Below are 16,320 nucleotides of genomic sequence, written 5' to 3' on the forward strand. Positions count from 1 at the left end.
GATGTGAGGTCATAAAATTACAAGGGACATATAGCAGATAAATTGTGTTAAAGTTTGACCTCATTAGATCTATTTTTAGGAGGTCAAAGGTCAAATAAGTGCAACAATTTTATCAACTTTTTAAACACTTTTCAAAATTCTTGCTAAAATTTTACACAATGAATGCTAAAATAGAAATTCTGAGAACACTCTCTAGAAGGCATTATGCTTAACTGCAAAATTCCTTCACCATTGAAGTCTAAATTTGTGTTAAAAGGCCTTTAATTGGTTGCTAAGCAACTACAACCTTTTTTTCCTTTTGCGTTGTATACGTTTGTTTTCACTCATTCTTGACACACTTTTTTTTTTGCATTCCATGATATTGTTCAGTTAAAATAATGTAAAGGATATACAAGAGATTCTTATTATATTAACTTGAGCCTACTAAGATACAACTTAAACACCATTATCATAATAATCAATTTAATTGATAAATGAATATTTCTGATTGCCAAGTAACAATACCCATAATGCAATTTTAACTTAATTTCACATTTCTGCTTCCATCCAGTACAATATCAATATAATTACAAAACATAATAATTAGCATATAATTACCAATTAAATCAAAAAGATATTCCCCATACACATTTTTAAGGTTTAAAGCATTAAAAGCAATAACAATCATGAATATTTTTGAGACAATAAAGGTCAAAGGTCATCAAGTGCAAAAACTGTGCTTCAGAATTTTGTTCTTTTTTTCTAACTTTTCCTTCCACTTTGAGAAAATAAATAATAAATACAGCAATGATATAGAGGCCTTTAACACTACTGCTTATTTTATTTAATTCAATTTTTTATTTTAGTAAATATATTTGGCTTCACAAGCAACAATGCCAAGGAAAATATACAAAAATACTTAGGTACTATCCATGTGACACTGTAATAGTTCATTTCTTCCATTAAAAACAATTCAAACTAATTGTCTAGAAAGTTATTAAAATGAAATGTGGTTGTGAATTATGAATTTCATATTCATTTTACAAAAATCTCCAAATTTGATAAAAATTTAATACAAATTTTGACAAATAGCACTAATTACTTGCATGTCAACAAATGTATGGAAATTACACCTAAATGTACATTTTATATAATTGATAATCAAGAAGTTGAACATAATTGTTGAGAAACTTTTCTGCCATGGCATCATCAACATGTCTCACAGCAGTTACATTTATAAATATTATGTACATATATTTGAATTCACTGGACAGAAATATGGTATGTCCTTTAAAGAATACATGTACAGGATATTTTCATAGCTTTCTCTTTTTACATGACAAATCTGCACTCTTTCGAACATCTTCTCCTTCTTTACTATGCCATTTCTTAAAACAATTTCTGTCACTTGATAAACAAAGAGGAACTTGGCATGATGGACAAAATACAAGTGTCTTATAACTAGGAGACTTCTTCTTTAAAAGTATTGCCTCAGCATTACAAAATATACAATCTTTCCTCTTATCTAAAAATTCAGGCATACATTGAATAACACTTTCTTTTGATACAGACTTTTCATTCAAACCCATCAGTGACAAAGCAAGTGATTCACGGAATTCAAGTTGTCCAAACCCTGAAGAACAATTTGTAATCTGACTTTCATGCGATTTTCTAAATTCTTGAAAAAGAATATATGAATTCACAACCATGATATCTAGTAAATGAAAAAACAAAACTTTCCACCAATGATATTGTGTTCTTATATAAGATGGATATTTATTAGTAAACTGGTTTGAAAGATCAACAGCTCCCATACATTTATTATAATCATTTGCTACTACAGGTTGTACAAGTTGTTTTTTGTTCCAGGTTAATCTAGATTTCATAGTGCGTTCACAAACAGTTGTAGCCGAACCCTGATGTAAAGGTGACATAAAAGTGACAACCTTACAATCTTTCCACTGAACAAATACAAATTCATCAACTCTGTGCCATCTAAAGTCACCACGTGTTGCTACTCTTTCCCAAATTTTAACATCTCTAAGTTCATCAGGTATAGATAAACTGTTTGATTTCAGTACCCCCCCAAGAAAAATTTTCCTTGCAAACAATTCTTTGCCAAGAGCTAAAGATGTATAAAAACAATCAGTAAAAAGCCTATACCCTTGATCAAAAAGGGACTCACATAATCTAAGTGTTACATTGTATCCAAGACCTTTTGCACGATCAGTAAATATGGTGTTCTTTTTACCAAGATAAACAAAAAAGTCGTATGTGTACCCAGACATGTTACAAGCTACAACCCAAAGCTTTATACCAAATCGAATAGGCTTGTCTTTAATAAACTGGCGAATACCAGAGAACTTATGTTTTGAGGAAACCATTCTCTCATCTACAGCTATTTCCCTGTGCGGCTGGTATAATTCCTTGCACTTCTCTTTGACATGATCCACCAATGACTGTACGCATGTCAACTTCTCAGCTGTAAAAAATAAGATAGAAAGCAATATAATCTGACTGCTTCACTGACTCTATATGTAATAATATTAGAAATGTTACATTTAAAGATAAATTGCAAATAGTAATAATGTACTTGGATTTCCCTTTAAGGAAATAAAAATTCTGTCATTTACTTTTGTTCAAGAACTGGAATCCAAGCAATATAATTTCCTGATTTATTTACTTCAGAAACTGAATTTACATTTAAATTACATACATGTAAATGCTACTGTGACATATTTACAACTACAAGCTTATTGAAGGGTTTTTGTCACAAATCTTACTCAAGTACAAAAATAATACATCAAAAAGTAAGAGAAACCTTTGTCAATATCAGCTGGAGGTGTAACTTGTAAGAAAGATAAGATGGCCTGAAATCTAGTTCTGGACATAACTCCTGGTACAGGGTTGTTCCGATAGAGAGCCTGTGTTGACCAATACCTTTCTAGCGTCTGGAACTTTACCACGGACATGTAGAGAATAATTCCGAGAAATCTGAAACAAAAAAACAAATATTACTTTTAAATGATTATGGTTCAAATTATGTAAATATTTTGTGATTTAATGATGTTAATCAGTTGAATCTGATACATCAAGAAACATTTGTTAAAACACTATTTCCCACTGAATAAAGAAGCACTACCTCAAGCATAGCAACAAGCAATATTGCTAGACGACATTTAATTTAAAAAATAATACATGTACATTGAATGTGCAGAATTTATGTGCACAGGGTTCATTGTTTACTGTAAAATTTGTATTAAAAAATTCAGTAAAATATAATAAATATTGCATGTAGTTGAGTGAAACATTGAAAATTTTCTACCCTTGAAAACTATTATCAATCTCGACTGCACCTTGGTGTGCAATAGTTTCTTGGGTGAAATTCTCCATCTTACTACATGTAGTACATACTTATAAAATAAAATTGAAGTTTACAGCATGTATGTTATAAGTGATTAAGATAAAAGTTTCAAGTTTCAAAAAGGGAAATGCAAATGACTCTTTGGTAATACAAAAATAGCATGAGTTGGTAAAGGTGATATCGAGGAAATTCACTTGATAATTTAAATCACATTGATTTCGAATTTGTAATACCTGTACAATTCCTCTTCAGTGAGAGGAGTCCAATTCCCTTGACTTGCATACGATGACATTTCCCCTCTAGATATCAACATATTGGCATATTCATTGGTGGCAACACAGATTGAGAAGACCAACGCCTCCGTCAGAAAGAGTTTTAAGAAATCAATTGGTTCTCGAAACTGCATAGCGCCATATCTAAAATAAAATTGGAAATATAAGACTAAAAGTATTTGTCATAACCATGCATGCATATGCATTTGTGAGCACATTTATAAAGAGAGTGAATAATTTTTCTTAACAGTATGCATGCCTATGGTATGTACATGTATAAAATAATTGCAAAAGAGATTTTTGCTATATTTAACCTTAAAAGTCGTCCCAACTGAATGCCAGGCTGCCTCTCTGGATGAAATGCTACAGTTCTTGGATCTGGTGCCCCTGTGTCCTCTACATTGGCATCTCTCCAGTGCATATCTGGATTTGCGAGGGGATCATCACTGGCAGAAGAAATCTGAGAACTCCCCACAGAAGACTGGGATACCAATTCCCTTTAAAATTATATATATTTTCCAAATAACAAATACACTACTACAATAAATTTGTCCTCTACTGACCCTTACAATTTCATGCTATTTAAATGAAAAATATCACACACCAATACAATATCTATAATATTATAATTTGGAAATGAAGCTGAGAAAATTAATCTAAATTATGCATGAAATTCACAAGAAAAAAAATCTGTTTTAAAATTGCTATCATGCTTTTGTTAAAAGTTCCAAATGACTTGTTGTGGTGGTGGGAGGGGGTGGGGGTGGGGGTTGCAGATCTCAACAGGCAAGAAAATAATTTGTCTTGTTTGGTGCTACAGTACTTCAACCCCCCCCCCCCCCCACTCATGAAATTAGAATTGTGGAGTTGGACAAGTGTAACTATTAAAAAGACAAACTTATAAGAATAAAGTAAATAAACTGCCTCTTATCATATCTGGCAGAAATAATCTGTCTTCTAGCACTGAAATAAAAAAACTGAGTCGAAAGACTTTGCCCCTTACACCCCCCCCCCCCCCCAAAAAAAAAAAAATTGCCCTTGGAGATCAAAACCACATTCTGGTCAATCAATTTTCGCTTGACTGCCGTCCTCATAATCATTGAAGTAGGCCTAAGATTTTACCTCGTAAGGGACGTTCGAAATGCAAACAGCATGCAATGCGCAACATGCTGCGTTCAGGACTGACCTTGACAGGACCTTAAAAATTCATCATTGTCTCAACGCTAAATATGTTTTTGTACATAGTAAAATCTTTTAGCCTAATTCCTAAGTTTCACACCTTTATAAATATAGGTACTCTCTTTCACGAAATAACAAATAAAGATCAAATTGATAATTTTCCTAGTCAAACTTTAGACCAGTGTATACAAAGGCTATGCTTACATGTCATCAATATTGAAGGCAGGATCGCTTGGATCATCATCAAGCGCATCCTGTAACAAGAGATCCAGGGCATCCTCTTCATCTGACGATATCAGGTCGTTTTCCATAGTCAAGCAAAAGACTGCAGTTTAGGCCTAAAGTAAAGATAAATTCTTCCGAGCGTTTGCTGTGTTGTTTTCAGTAGAAACGGAAACACGTGGTGTCCATGCATCACAAGTGATGCGGGTACGAGGATGACATATGCGGAATTAATGTTCCGGAAAAAAAGATAATAAATATTTCATGTCTTCCGGAGCAGCATCTAAATAATTAACAATATTCTTCCACAGTGTTTGATGAAGGTTATATTTTTGAATAATCATTTATTTACGCCTACATGTACATAAATATACCTGGTTATGTAAAGGTTACGTGTGTACAGTATTTTATGCTGGTAATATGTTTACGAAACTTTTCTATCTGCGTTGAAATAAATCATTGCCAGGATAAAAAAAGCAAATAAATAAAGAAAGAAAGAGATAAAGAAAGAAATAAGTACTGTTTTAAATTATACTAGACTTCTATAATATTTTTAGAGCAACGTCTATACCATGTAGATTAGTGTGATAAATCGTGTCGCAACACAAATGTTTCACATAACGTTGTATCACTTTTGCGTTAAAATTAACAACTTTACTTCGGAGAATGGTGAAACTTAAACTATTGTAGATAGGCGAATACTTATCCGATTTTGATGAAATAAAAATTAATGAATAGGAAATGTTCTGTACTCTTACCATCTAGGTTTAGTTTTGCCTATTTCCATACAGAAATATGAGTAAAAACTTGTTTTATTTAAACTTGGTTAGAATTTCCTTTGAAAAACGGAAAATTGATCAAATTTTATAAATTTTCACCACAAAAAGGTAAGAATTTAAAATATATTTACATACTCTAGAAGCTTGGGACCTTATCTTTTAGACAGTATTTGACAAAATTTATTTTACGCTGAATTAAAAATTTCACCCATCGTACAAAAAATCAATGTCGCATATCAAAAAAACGTCATTTTTCAAAACTATATGCTAACGTAAAAAATGGATATACTTATTTCAAGTAAAAAATTCAATAGTGATTTTTATACAGAAAGAAAGTACATAAAATTCCCTAAACATTGATACTAAACATTATAATATTCTTTGTACATTAAGCTCAACAGCGATGTGTGAAAAACACGCATGCCTCATTTTTTGCGCCATCGGTCAAATTGACCGGTACGGAAGTGAAGGGGTTAATATTTTGCTTTGTTGAGAAGAAATCAATTTGAGAAGATAGGTGGGTCTCATTGAAAACGACAAAAACGATGACGTTTGAGAACGTCACGAAGCAGCAGTTAACGATGCAATTTTGTGTTTTACTTAGGAAAAATCCTGATTAAACTTAAAAAATGTTAGAGGAATCGAAAAATATGTCACAAGCGAGTTTGTTGTGCATGTGAGTAGAAATAGTAAAGGCAGTATTTGAATGACATAAACTCAGTATCGTATGAGGACAATCTGTTAAAGTACGGTTTAACTGTAAAAATCTTAACAAAAGCATTAAGGATACACAAAAGGTTTCCAAATGTCAAAATTTCAGTTGCCTGAATTCCTTTCATTATCAAAGATAACAAGGTATAAATCATTTGAAAGCTTGTTAAATATACTTTCTTCTTATCCTAACTTTAACTTTATTGGTTAACATCAAAAAAATTATTGAAATTTTTATGTAAATTTAAGCACATTAATATTTCATAAATCAACTTTTTTTGTATTTCATTCCTGAAAGTGGTTATTTTGCCTCATAGTAGATTATAGATTGAACTTGAAAACCGTATCTTAGATTTTTGATAAATCTTCTCATTCAAAAGTTACACCCATTTGCACTTCAAAGTCACCAATTTAGTAGCCTAATTTAACATGTCCCTAAATAATTCCAAAACTAAGCACAATATCAAAATCTGAGATACGGTTTTGTGAACACACATTTGAGGAACAACCTAGCAAATTTTCAGAAGAATTGGTCAATAAATAAGGGAGCTGAATCCTTTGAAATAATACCACCAACTGTCTGATCTTACTTTTACAGTAAAGGGCAAAAACCAGTTACACAACAAAATCTGCCAAAGCTTTTAGATATATGGCACCTTCGAGATCCAGCTTTGGATACCTGTCACTTAAACACATCCCCTATGCATATTCACAAAAGTGGGAGGATCTCTTCTGTATGAATCAGAACCCCCGTAGTTTGATTGCTGATAACATCTGTAAGAAGTGTGAACAATGGAAGAGCAGTTCAGAGAAGAAATTCAAGATGCTGGGTTATTACTTCATTTAAACAACATATGCATGGATTATTACTTAGGAGTCAGTCCGTGAGAAAACCATGCAGAACTGTCCAAATCGAAGGTTGTCATATCTTAATGAAATTTGGTTGGTAGTTAGACTTTACAATATGTTATTTAAAGAATACAAAAAAATTTCCATCATTCAACATGGCAGTCGTAGGAAGCGCCACCTCCTTTTTGCACATTTAAGTGCAAATGCACTTAAAAAATTCAAGAAAAATGGTAAAATTCACATTTGATTTATTTTACTCAAAATTAAACTTGCATTTCCACTGAGGTTTTTTAAAATATTCTTTCAAAATTGACATTGATCATAATCAAATATGCAATATATCAAAGGGCAGACAACTCGTGATGCCAATTTTCAAGAATTGCCAAAGGTATTACAAATTTAATGCCCCAAATCTTCCAAGACCAATCTTTGAAATTATTTATTTTTTTATATATTATTGTACAAATATAGCTCTAAACCTTACCTTTGCAAAATATTGAGCTTGGGAAATAATAAATGATTGAGATATGGGGAATTACAAATTGCCAATTTTACAAAAAAAAAATTGCACAAACTCAAATGGGTTACAAAATCAAATATAGTATTTAAAATCATAAACAATTGTTGTTAGATATTGAAACATGTAACAATTTTCTTTGAAATAATAATTAAGATTGAAAAAATATTAAAATAAAAAAAAACAAAACAAATAAATAAAATTAAACTAAATTGTCAGAAATTACCCTTAATATGAGGACCGGCATTTTGCCAATTGTTTAGAAATGAAAAAAAGCATAATAAATTGTATTGGCTTACTTGCAATTTTTCAGCAATCATATGAATATTCATGTTCCTTACATTTTGTAAGTTAGTTTATCTTTAATTAAGAAAAGGGAAATTACAAGTATTTAAATTCAAACGGACACTATTTCAGTATCATTCATATAAATTTTGAGACTTGAACATATACAATTTGAGCCTTCGGCAAGTTGTTTGCTTTCTGCCAATTTCAAATTGACGCAATCTTATAAAAATACTGACAGGAAATCTTATACAAAAAACTACATAAAGGAGTTTAAGAAAATGAAAGATGCTGGAGTTTACTCTTACCCCACCTCCCGAATCAAACAATTGTCTTCTTTCTTCGCTTGGCAAATTCTTTTCAGGTAAGTTTAATTTTACACCCCACCCCCGACCCTTTCAAAATCGTTTCTATGTCACTGCTATGAGTTTAATTTTCGTAAATAAGAGGTTTTATGAAGAAGAATAAATCAACCTGTATCAAATAATGGGGGGTTGAATTTATAGAATATATATTGTTTATAAATTTGTGTATTTAAAGTGATTTAATCTAAAATAAGAAATATAATACGTTTTCCGTTCCGTTTTCTGTTCCTCGTTTTAGCAACACCCCTCCAGAACCCCTATCATTTTTCATTATTTTATACATTTCAATAATAGTATGTAAATTGTGGGGAGATGGATGGGGTTAAACGATTGGGTACTAGATACACTTGTATATTTAATATCATGACATTGAAAACGAATTTATTAATCTTTTCTCGACTGACACGCCCCCTTCCCCAACTGTTTTCAGTGGATACAAATAACATTAAAAAAATAATTTATCTTCAAAATAAAACTCTGTCTGCAATGGTATTAATAATACCATTATGTTTATTCAGAAAAAGTATCAAACATTAATTTACAAAGCCTTATACAATTTTATTAATAATGTTATGAAAATAATTCTGACAAAATTTGATAACCACCCACCCCAATTTGAATGAATAGGAATCAAGTCTTTTATCATGATGTTAATAGATGTTAAATTCATGCCAGGTTTAATTTTTTACCACTTTGTACGGCAAACTGGCATAAATTTTGGCTGTAGTAACGACCCATGTTTTCTTCTTTTTTTTGGGGGGGGGGGGCCCTCCCCCGAATAATTTTTCCAATATATATTGTGGAGGGTCCTATATCGCTGTGGTACCTAAATCGGTGGCATCTCTTTTTGTGCTGGAGATTTGTAGATTGAAATTACCAATTATATTTGAATTTGTTGAGAGTATTCAGTATGCAATCAAATACCTGTATGTATTCTTATATTTTCTTAACTGATAACAAAACAAGTATATGTATTTAATCAGTCTTCAATTTCTACATAATTCATTCATTTTCATGCTGTGTGGAATTGGGAAAATTAGGGGGAAAAATTACGAGCTAGGGCTTATCAATAAATTAAGTTTTGATGATCATATCACTTTAAAATCAATCAATCCTCTGTTACAATTTAAAGAAAAGAAAGTGTGTTTTTTTTCAATAATCACATAAAGGTATGCCTTGTGCAATTAAAACCTTTGCAACCTCTGCAGCATTTCTTAAAACTTATTTGTTTGTATTTGGACAAAAATTAAATGATAAGTCATATCCATATATATATTCCGGGTTTATATACTACATTTTATTTTATTTAATATACAAAAAATAAAAGGAAAACTTGAAAAACTTTAGGTGACTTGTTTTATTTCGTTAAAATAGACATAATGTCCTTGATTCTCTAACTTTAGAAGGACATACAATATCCTCCATGATTTAAAAGAACAAGTCCAATCCTAAACCTGATTTGGATCGATGGCATCCATGACAGCCTTATCCTCTAACTTTCGCACAAGCCGATCAGTATCGTCAGAAGATTCAACGCGAAGATGTGTGCAGTTGGTCTTCCCATCTTGAGAAACCAGGACCTTTATAACATATATCGTAACATTAGATGTTGGATCATTGCGACTGATGGAACAGAGCGCACGAGGAGGACACAAAGCCGATTCGAAAGAAATCTTCCCAGCATGTACGTATTCGACAATCCTTTGAAGCTCTTGATCAGCATCCTTAACTGGACCAAAAGACATTTTGTTTAACTGCAATAAAAATTAATAAAGACCTAACAATGAATCTAAAAGAGAACTTTTAAAAAATACAGGGTAATTAAATCACGTTTGCTTATATATTAAAATATTCGTTTTTTTTTAATTTAACGTGACAATTGTGCAAAATGCCTTGTGATTTCGCTGCTCTTAAATAAATGTAAACATTAAGATGAGATCTCAAGGTAGCTAATGATACTTATACGACATTATTTTGAATGCAATTTATTTCTCTAACACCTTTGTTCAATTTATTAAAAGCAGGTGCATGTTTATAGAATTGTAAAGAAATTAATTATATGCTAATGATGAAGTATGTGATTTGTAGCATATTTTTTTTTTCTTCAAAGTGTTGCCATACAGTGTTAATAAAAATAAAAGCGGTATCATTTCAATGGGTCTGTCAAAGAAAAAAAATAGTGTCATATTCCTTAATTTCTTATTTTATTTCTTATTCTTATTTTACTTTCATAATAATAAATCAAATGCAAATTATGCATTCATAATTTTCAATCAAAAACATAATTGACAAATTAATGATTATTAAAGAATACTTACAAAAGCAATATTAAAATATTTCCCTGCTTCCGTGCATTATGAAGATCATAACGATAATAATAACTAGAAGAGATCTTGCGTAGAGCACGAGTACCTTTTTTGTCCAATTTCTGATAATTTTAAGATCTTTACTTGTATGGTTGAATTAGTAATAGAGGAGTGATTAAAGACATGACGACAAGAAATGTACCTAAATTCTTATGAAATTCTAAGCAGAACCTTTTTCTTTAGAATAGAGCTTTTAGATTTCTAAAATTATTTACCAATAATGTACAATTTTTGGAATAACATCTGGATATGAAAGAAAATTGATATTTCCAAATATCTAGCATAAAAATTCTTATTTTGTATTTGTAAATTAAAGTATAACTAAATTTCTGAATTCTGAATCTAAAAATAGTTTGATTTAAAAAAAAATTCAAATTAATCCTACATAAGTATAGAACACTAATAATTTTCTGTGGTGCGTTTATGAAATTTTGATGTCTTATGTTCAATTTTCTCGTTCTGTCCACATTTTAGAATTTACACCTCAAATTTTAACACATATGAAACTTTTGAACATATAAAACAAGGAAACTGTGCTTTAATCTGTAAATATGCTACAATCTGTAGAGCTTTTCTAACAAGTTGAATATTTGCAAAGGTAAAGGATCTGTAAACGATTATAGCCTTGTAAATGTTTCCCCTTTGTATCATTTTAAAGAGATAACATGCATGATTTTCCTAATTTTTGACGAAGTAAAATTATTTTATTGACAGAAAATCTTTTAGACTTGCCCAATTTGTAATCAGTTTAAATGTAGATTTTGAAATTATTACTAAAACGAATTCTTCTAAATCATATAATATGACATAATTGAATCAAATTTGAAAAATAGTGTTTTTTTAAATAAAAATAATGATAATAGTAACTTTACCTTTTCAATGTGCTTTCGCCACAATGAAATCTGCAAATTTCAAACTCTGGGTTTTTTAATTAAGCTATACTCTCAGAATCCCTTATATAGGAGTAAAAGAGGATGTTTATCATCGTTGGTGGTTAATGTGTGCGTTTTTGCGGTGCATGGTTTAGTGCATTTTCGCTGAACGCATCACTTTTTAATACTTAAGAATATACATGCACGATAAGCACATGGAACGTTGTTCGTCATAAATGTATCCGCTGTAATTATTGGAAAATGAAAGAAGGTCAAGGCCAATGAGTTAAATATGGAGGCAACTCCTTTTACTAAAATGCGCGGACTCTTAAGATTTGAATCATCGTGAAATCCAAATAATTAAAATACTGGTCATTAGTTTTAAGAGGTGAAAAATGGAAAGAAATCTTTCGAACAAAACCAATGATTGCATATGCTAAACAAAAAAGTGTTGGTGATATTACAAGAGAAATTACTGTTGGATCCCTGAAGAAGATGCGACAGTAATTTAGGTTTTTACTACACCAATACTATATCAAAAACTTTGCCGTCATAACGAAACAGTCAATCCTTAATAACTTAATCGATGTCTATATTAAAAAGAAATATGAAAAATCAGAGCATTGTGTCGGTTCCTCTAAATTTAGAATTGTGTGACTGATGGGAGTTGCCTATATGCACTTTAATTACATTTATTTGCTTTGTTTCAGGATTTTGTATTATGTTTTTCTACATGTAGGTGTGTCTGATTATTTTTATTTAAACAAGAAGCTTACGGGCTTTATAAGTCAACTAAGATTCAACAACTCTCCAACAATTGAAGTTGCTTTGTGGTTAAACCAGAAGCCATACAATTTACAATTTTGAAAGAGGCATCATTGCTCAATATGCTATATACTTAGCATGCTTTGCTTGATTACTTAATACCAAGAGGAAGGTTGGGGAAGAAAAATGCATTCCTACTAATCATTTATAAACAGGACCAGAGGATATGATTTTCGAAGAATTAATGCATTTCTACTATATAATCATTGGTACCCAGTTCCACGGGAACCCGTGGCCCTGAGGTCACATATTTAATAATTCTGGAAAAAACGTATCATTGCTCATCATAAATCTTTGATTAATACCAAAGAACCGATTTCAATGTATTCATTCAATTTCAGTCTATAATCATTAGAACCATCTCCCCCAACACACACACAGTACCCATGTCCCAGGGGCCATAAAATTCCCAATTTTCGAAGAGGCTCCCTTCCTCACCATAATTATAAACTTAGATCATATGTAGGAATAATACTCACGAACAGAGGAAAAAATTTTCAAATAATTAATGCTATTTTGCAATATAATCATTAGAGCCTACATCTAACACGGAACCCCGACCCAGGGGCCATGAAATTCACAGTTTTGGAAGAGACAATCTTGCTTTGCATACATGTATCTCTGTACTTCATCAGCTAAATACCCAGTAGCAGAGGAGAAGATTTTTACAGTATTAATGCATTTTCACTATATAATCATTAGAGCCCAGCCCTAACACCAGAACCACTGTCCCAGGGACCAGGAAATACACATTTTTAGGAGAGGCACTTTTGCTCATTATAACTGTATAATTAGTTCTCATCAGCTTAATATCAAGGAGCAGTGGAGAAGATTTTCAATGAAAAAAAGCATTTTTATTAAAAAAAAATCATCAGAGACCCACCATAACATCAGAACCCCTGACCCTGGGACCATGACATTTACAATTCTGGAAGAGGCACTCATCCTAATCACTACCATGTACCTAGTTCATCGTTTAAATACCCAGGAGCAGAATAGAAGCATTTTCATTACATATTCATTAGTGCCCCGCCCTAGCACGTAAACCCTTGACAAAAGGGCCATGAATTTCACAATTTTGGTAGAGAGCTCAATGCTTAGTACAATCATATCAAATATTACTGCTTGATGTCCAGGAGTAATGAAGATTATGTTCAACGACGTACGACGAAGGACGACGGACAAAACTGATAGCAAAAGGTCACATGAGTGACCAAGGTGACCCATTAAAAAGTCGCTGAAATTAGGACTTTTAAAATTATATATAATATTTTTGCATATAAAAAGACGTATTCTAATACTTTTTTTAGTACATTGGTTGATTTCCTGAATAGGCCAGATGTTGGCCAAAACTATACATACTTCAGAAAAAATGGTCATCAAAATAAGACAAAACACACACTTTTCTAGAAAATATGCCGTCTAAATATTTTAAGAGCATTATGCATTACAGAGATTAAAGATAAAACATTCTAGGCATGCGACAAGCCCATGGCCATTTTCATTTATATCCATCCTGCGGATGATAAATACATTAACATGGCAAGCCTATAAGCGTTTTACTAACACTTACAATTTTATAAATGTAATGTTTTACATTATAGTCTTCATTTCATGATTCAGTTCGTAACATTTCTCCCCCGTAGCTTACCCGTTGTATAACAAGCAGTTACAAATAGGCTATATAAATTAAAGCAAAGCTCGTTGCAACGCAACGAGTAGGTCTTCCGTCCCGTTTGACCGGAAGTAGCTTTCTATTTTCACTAAAATGAGAAATAACGCCCAAAAATACTTTAAATCCTCTAAAGCTATGTTAAGTAATGCAAAAATAAACCATTTTTGCTACATCTGGCCTATTCAGGAAATCAACCAAAATACTAAAAAAAGTATTAGAATACGTCTTTTTATATGCAAAAATATTATATATAATTTTAAAAGTCCTAATTTCAGCGACTTTTTAATGGGTCACCTTGGTCACACATGTGACCTTTTGCTATCAGTTTTTGTCCGTCGTCCTTCGTCGTACGTCGTTCGTTGTTCAATATTTGAACATAATCTTCATCACTCCTGGACATCAAGCAGTAATATTTGATATGATTGTACTAAGCATTGAGCTCTCTACCAAAATTGTGAAATTCATGGCCCTTTTGTCAAGGGTTTACGTGCTAGGGCGGGGCACTAATGAATATGTAATGAAAATGCTTCTATTCTGCTCCTGGGTATTTAAACGATGAACTAGGTACATGGTAGTGATTAGGATGAGTGCCTCTTCCAGAATTATAGATGTTATGGTCCCAGGGTCAGGGGTTCTGATGTTATGGTGGGTCTCTGATGATTTTTTTTAATAAAAATGCTTTTTTTCATTGAAAATCTTCTCCATTGCTCCTTGATATTAAGCTGATGAGAACTAATTACACAGTTATAATGAGCAAAAGTGCCTCTCCTAAAAGTGTGTATTTCCTGGTCCCTGGGACAGTGGTTCTGGTGTTAGGGCTGGGCTCTAATGATTATATAGTGAAAATGCATTAATACTGTAAAAATCTTCTCCTCTGCTACTGGGTATTTAGCTGATGAAGTACAGAGATACATGTATGCAAAGCAAGATTGTCTCCTCCAAAACTGTGAATTTCATGGCCCCTGGGTCGGGGTTCCGTGTTAGATGTAGGCTCTAATGATTATATTGCAAAATAGCATTAATTATTTGAAAATTTTTTTCCTCTGTTCGTGAGTATTATTCCTACATATGATCTAAGTTTATAATTATGGTGAGGAAGGGAGCCTCTTCGAAAATTGGGAATTTTATGGCCCCTGGGACATGGGTACTGTGTGTGTGTTGGGGGAGATGGTTCTAATGATTATAGACTGAAATTGAATGAATACTTTGAAATCGGTTCTTTGGTATTAATCAAAGATTTATGATGAGCAATGATACGTTTTTCCAGAATTATTAAATGTGTGACCTCAGGGCCACGGGTTCCCGTGGAACTGGGTACCAGTGATTATATAGTAGAAATGCATTAATTCTTCGAAAATCATATCCTCTGGTCCTGTTTATAAATGATTAGTAGGAATGCATTTTTCTTCCCCAACCTTCCTCTTGGTATTAAGTAATCAAGCAAAGCATGCTAAGTATATAGCATATTGAGCAATGATGCCTCTTTCAAAATTGTAAATTGTATGGCTTCTGGTTTAAACACAAAGCAACTTCAATTGTTGGAGAGTTGTTGAATCTTAGTTGACTTATAAAGCCCGTAAGCTTCTTGTTTAAATAAAAATAATCAGACACACCTACATGTAGAAAAACATAATACAAAATCCTGAAACAAAGCAAATAAATGTAATTAAAGTGCATATAGGCAACTCCCATCAGTCACACAATTCTAAATTTAGAGGAACCGACACAATGCTCTGATTTTTCATATTTCTTTTTAATATAGACATCGATTAAGTTATTAAGGATTGACTGTTTTGTTATGACGGCAAAGTTTTTGATATAGTATTGGTGTATTAAAAACCTAAATTACTGTCGCACCTTCTTCAGGGATCCAACAGTAATTTCTCTTGTAATATCACCAACACTTTTTTGTTTAGCATATGCAATCACTGGTTTTGTTCGAAAGATTTCTTTCCATTTTTCACCTCTTAAAACTAATGACCAGTATTTTAATTATTTGGATTTCACGATGATTCAAATCTTAAGAGTCCGCGCATTTTAGTAAAAGGAGATGCCTCCAT

General features: G+C 32.0%; 1 protein-coding gene and 1 long non-coding RNA gene across 2 annotated transcripts; both read right to left on the reverse strand.

Annotated features, from left to right (window-relative positions):
- Positions 1–445: 445 nt before the first annotated feature.
- Positions 446–6,266, reverse strand: LOC134255390 (piggyBac transposable element-derived protein 4-like). The gene is made up of 5 exons (XM_062737904.1): positions 4,999–6,266; positions 3,930–4,112; positions 3,577–3,759; positions 2,801–2,973; positions 446–2,461 (listed from the first exon to the last, which is right to left on the reverse strand). The coding sequence occupies exons 1-5, from the start codon at positions 5,103–5,105 to the stop codon at positions 1,296–1,298; spliced, it is 1,812 nt and encodes a 603-aa protein (XP_062593888.1). The 5' UTR covers positions 5,106–6,266; the 3' UTR covers positions 446–1,295.
- Positions 6,267–9,861: 3,595 nt separating this feature from the next.
- Positions 9,862–11,806, reverse strand: LOC134255396 (uncharacterized). The gene is made up of 2 exons (XR_009989536.1): positions 11,761–11,806; positions 9,862–10,276 (listed from the first exon to the last, which is right to left on the reverse strand). It is a non-coding gene; the product is annotated as an uncharacterized LOC134255396 (long non-coding RNA).
- Between the last annotated feature and the right edge of the window lie 4,514 nt (positions 11,807–16,320).

This window comes from Saccostrea cucullata, unplaced genomic scaffold (assembly GCF_032062105.1).
Source record: "Saccostrea cucullata isolate Sc308-1 unplaced genomic scaffold, CSIRO_AGI_Scuc_v1 ctg1395, whole genome shotgun sequence".
NCBI classification, from domain to species: Eukaryota; Metazoa; Mollusca; class Bivalvia; order Ostreida; family Ostreidae; genus Saccostrea; species Saccostrea cuccullata.

Excerpts from the sequence above, each read along its gene's own strand:
- LOC134255390 (XM_062737904.1), bottom strand. The coding sequence starts at position 5,105 with ATGGAAAACGACCTGATATCGTCAGATGAAGAGGATGCCCTGGATCTC. Across the intron at positions 3,760-3,929 it reads CAGTTGGGACGACTTTTAAG|ATATGGCGCTATGCAGTTTC; the intron begins GTTAAATATAGC and ends ATTTTATTTTAG. Across the intron at positions 2,462-2,800 it reads TCCAGCTGATATTGACAAAG|CTGAGAAGTTGACATGCGTA; the intron begins GTTTCTCTTACT and ends TATTTTTTACAG.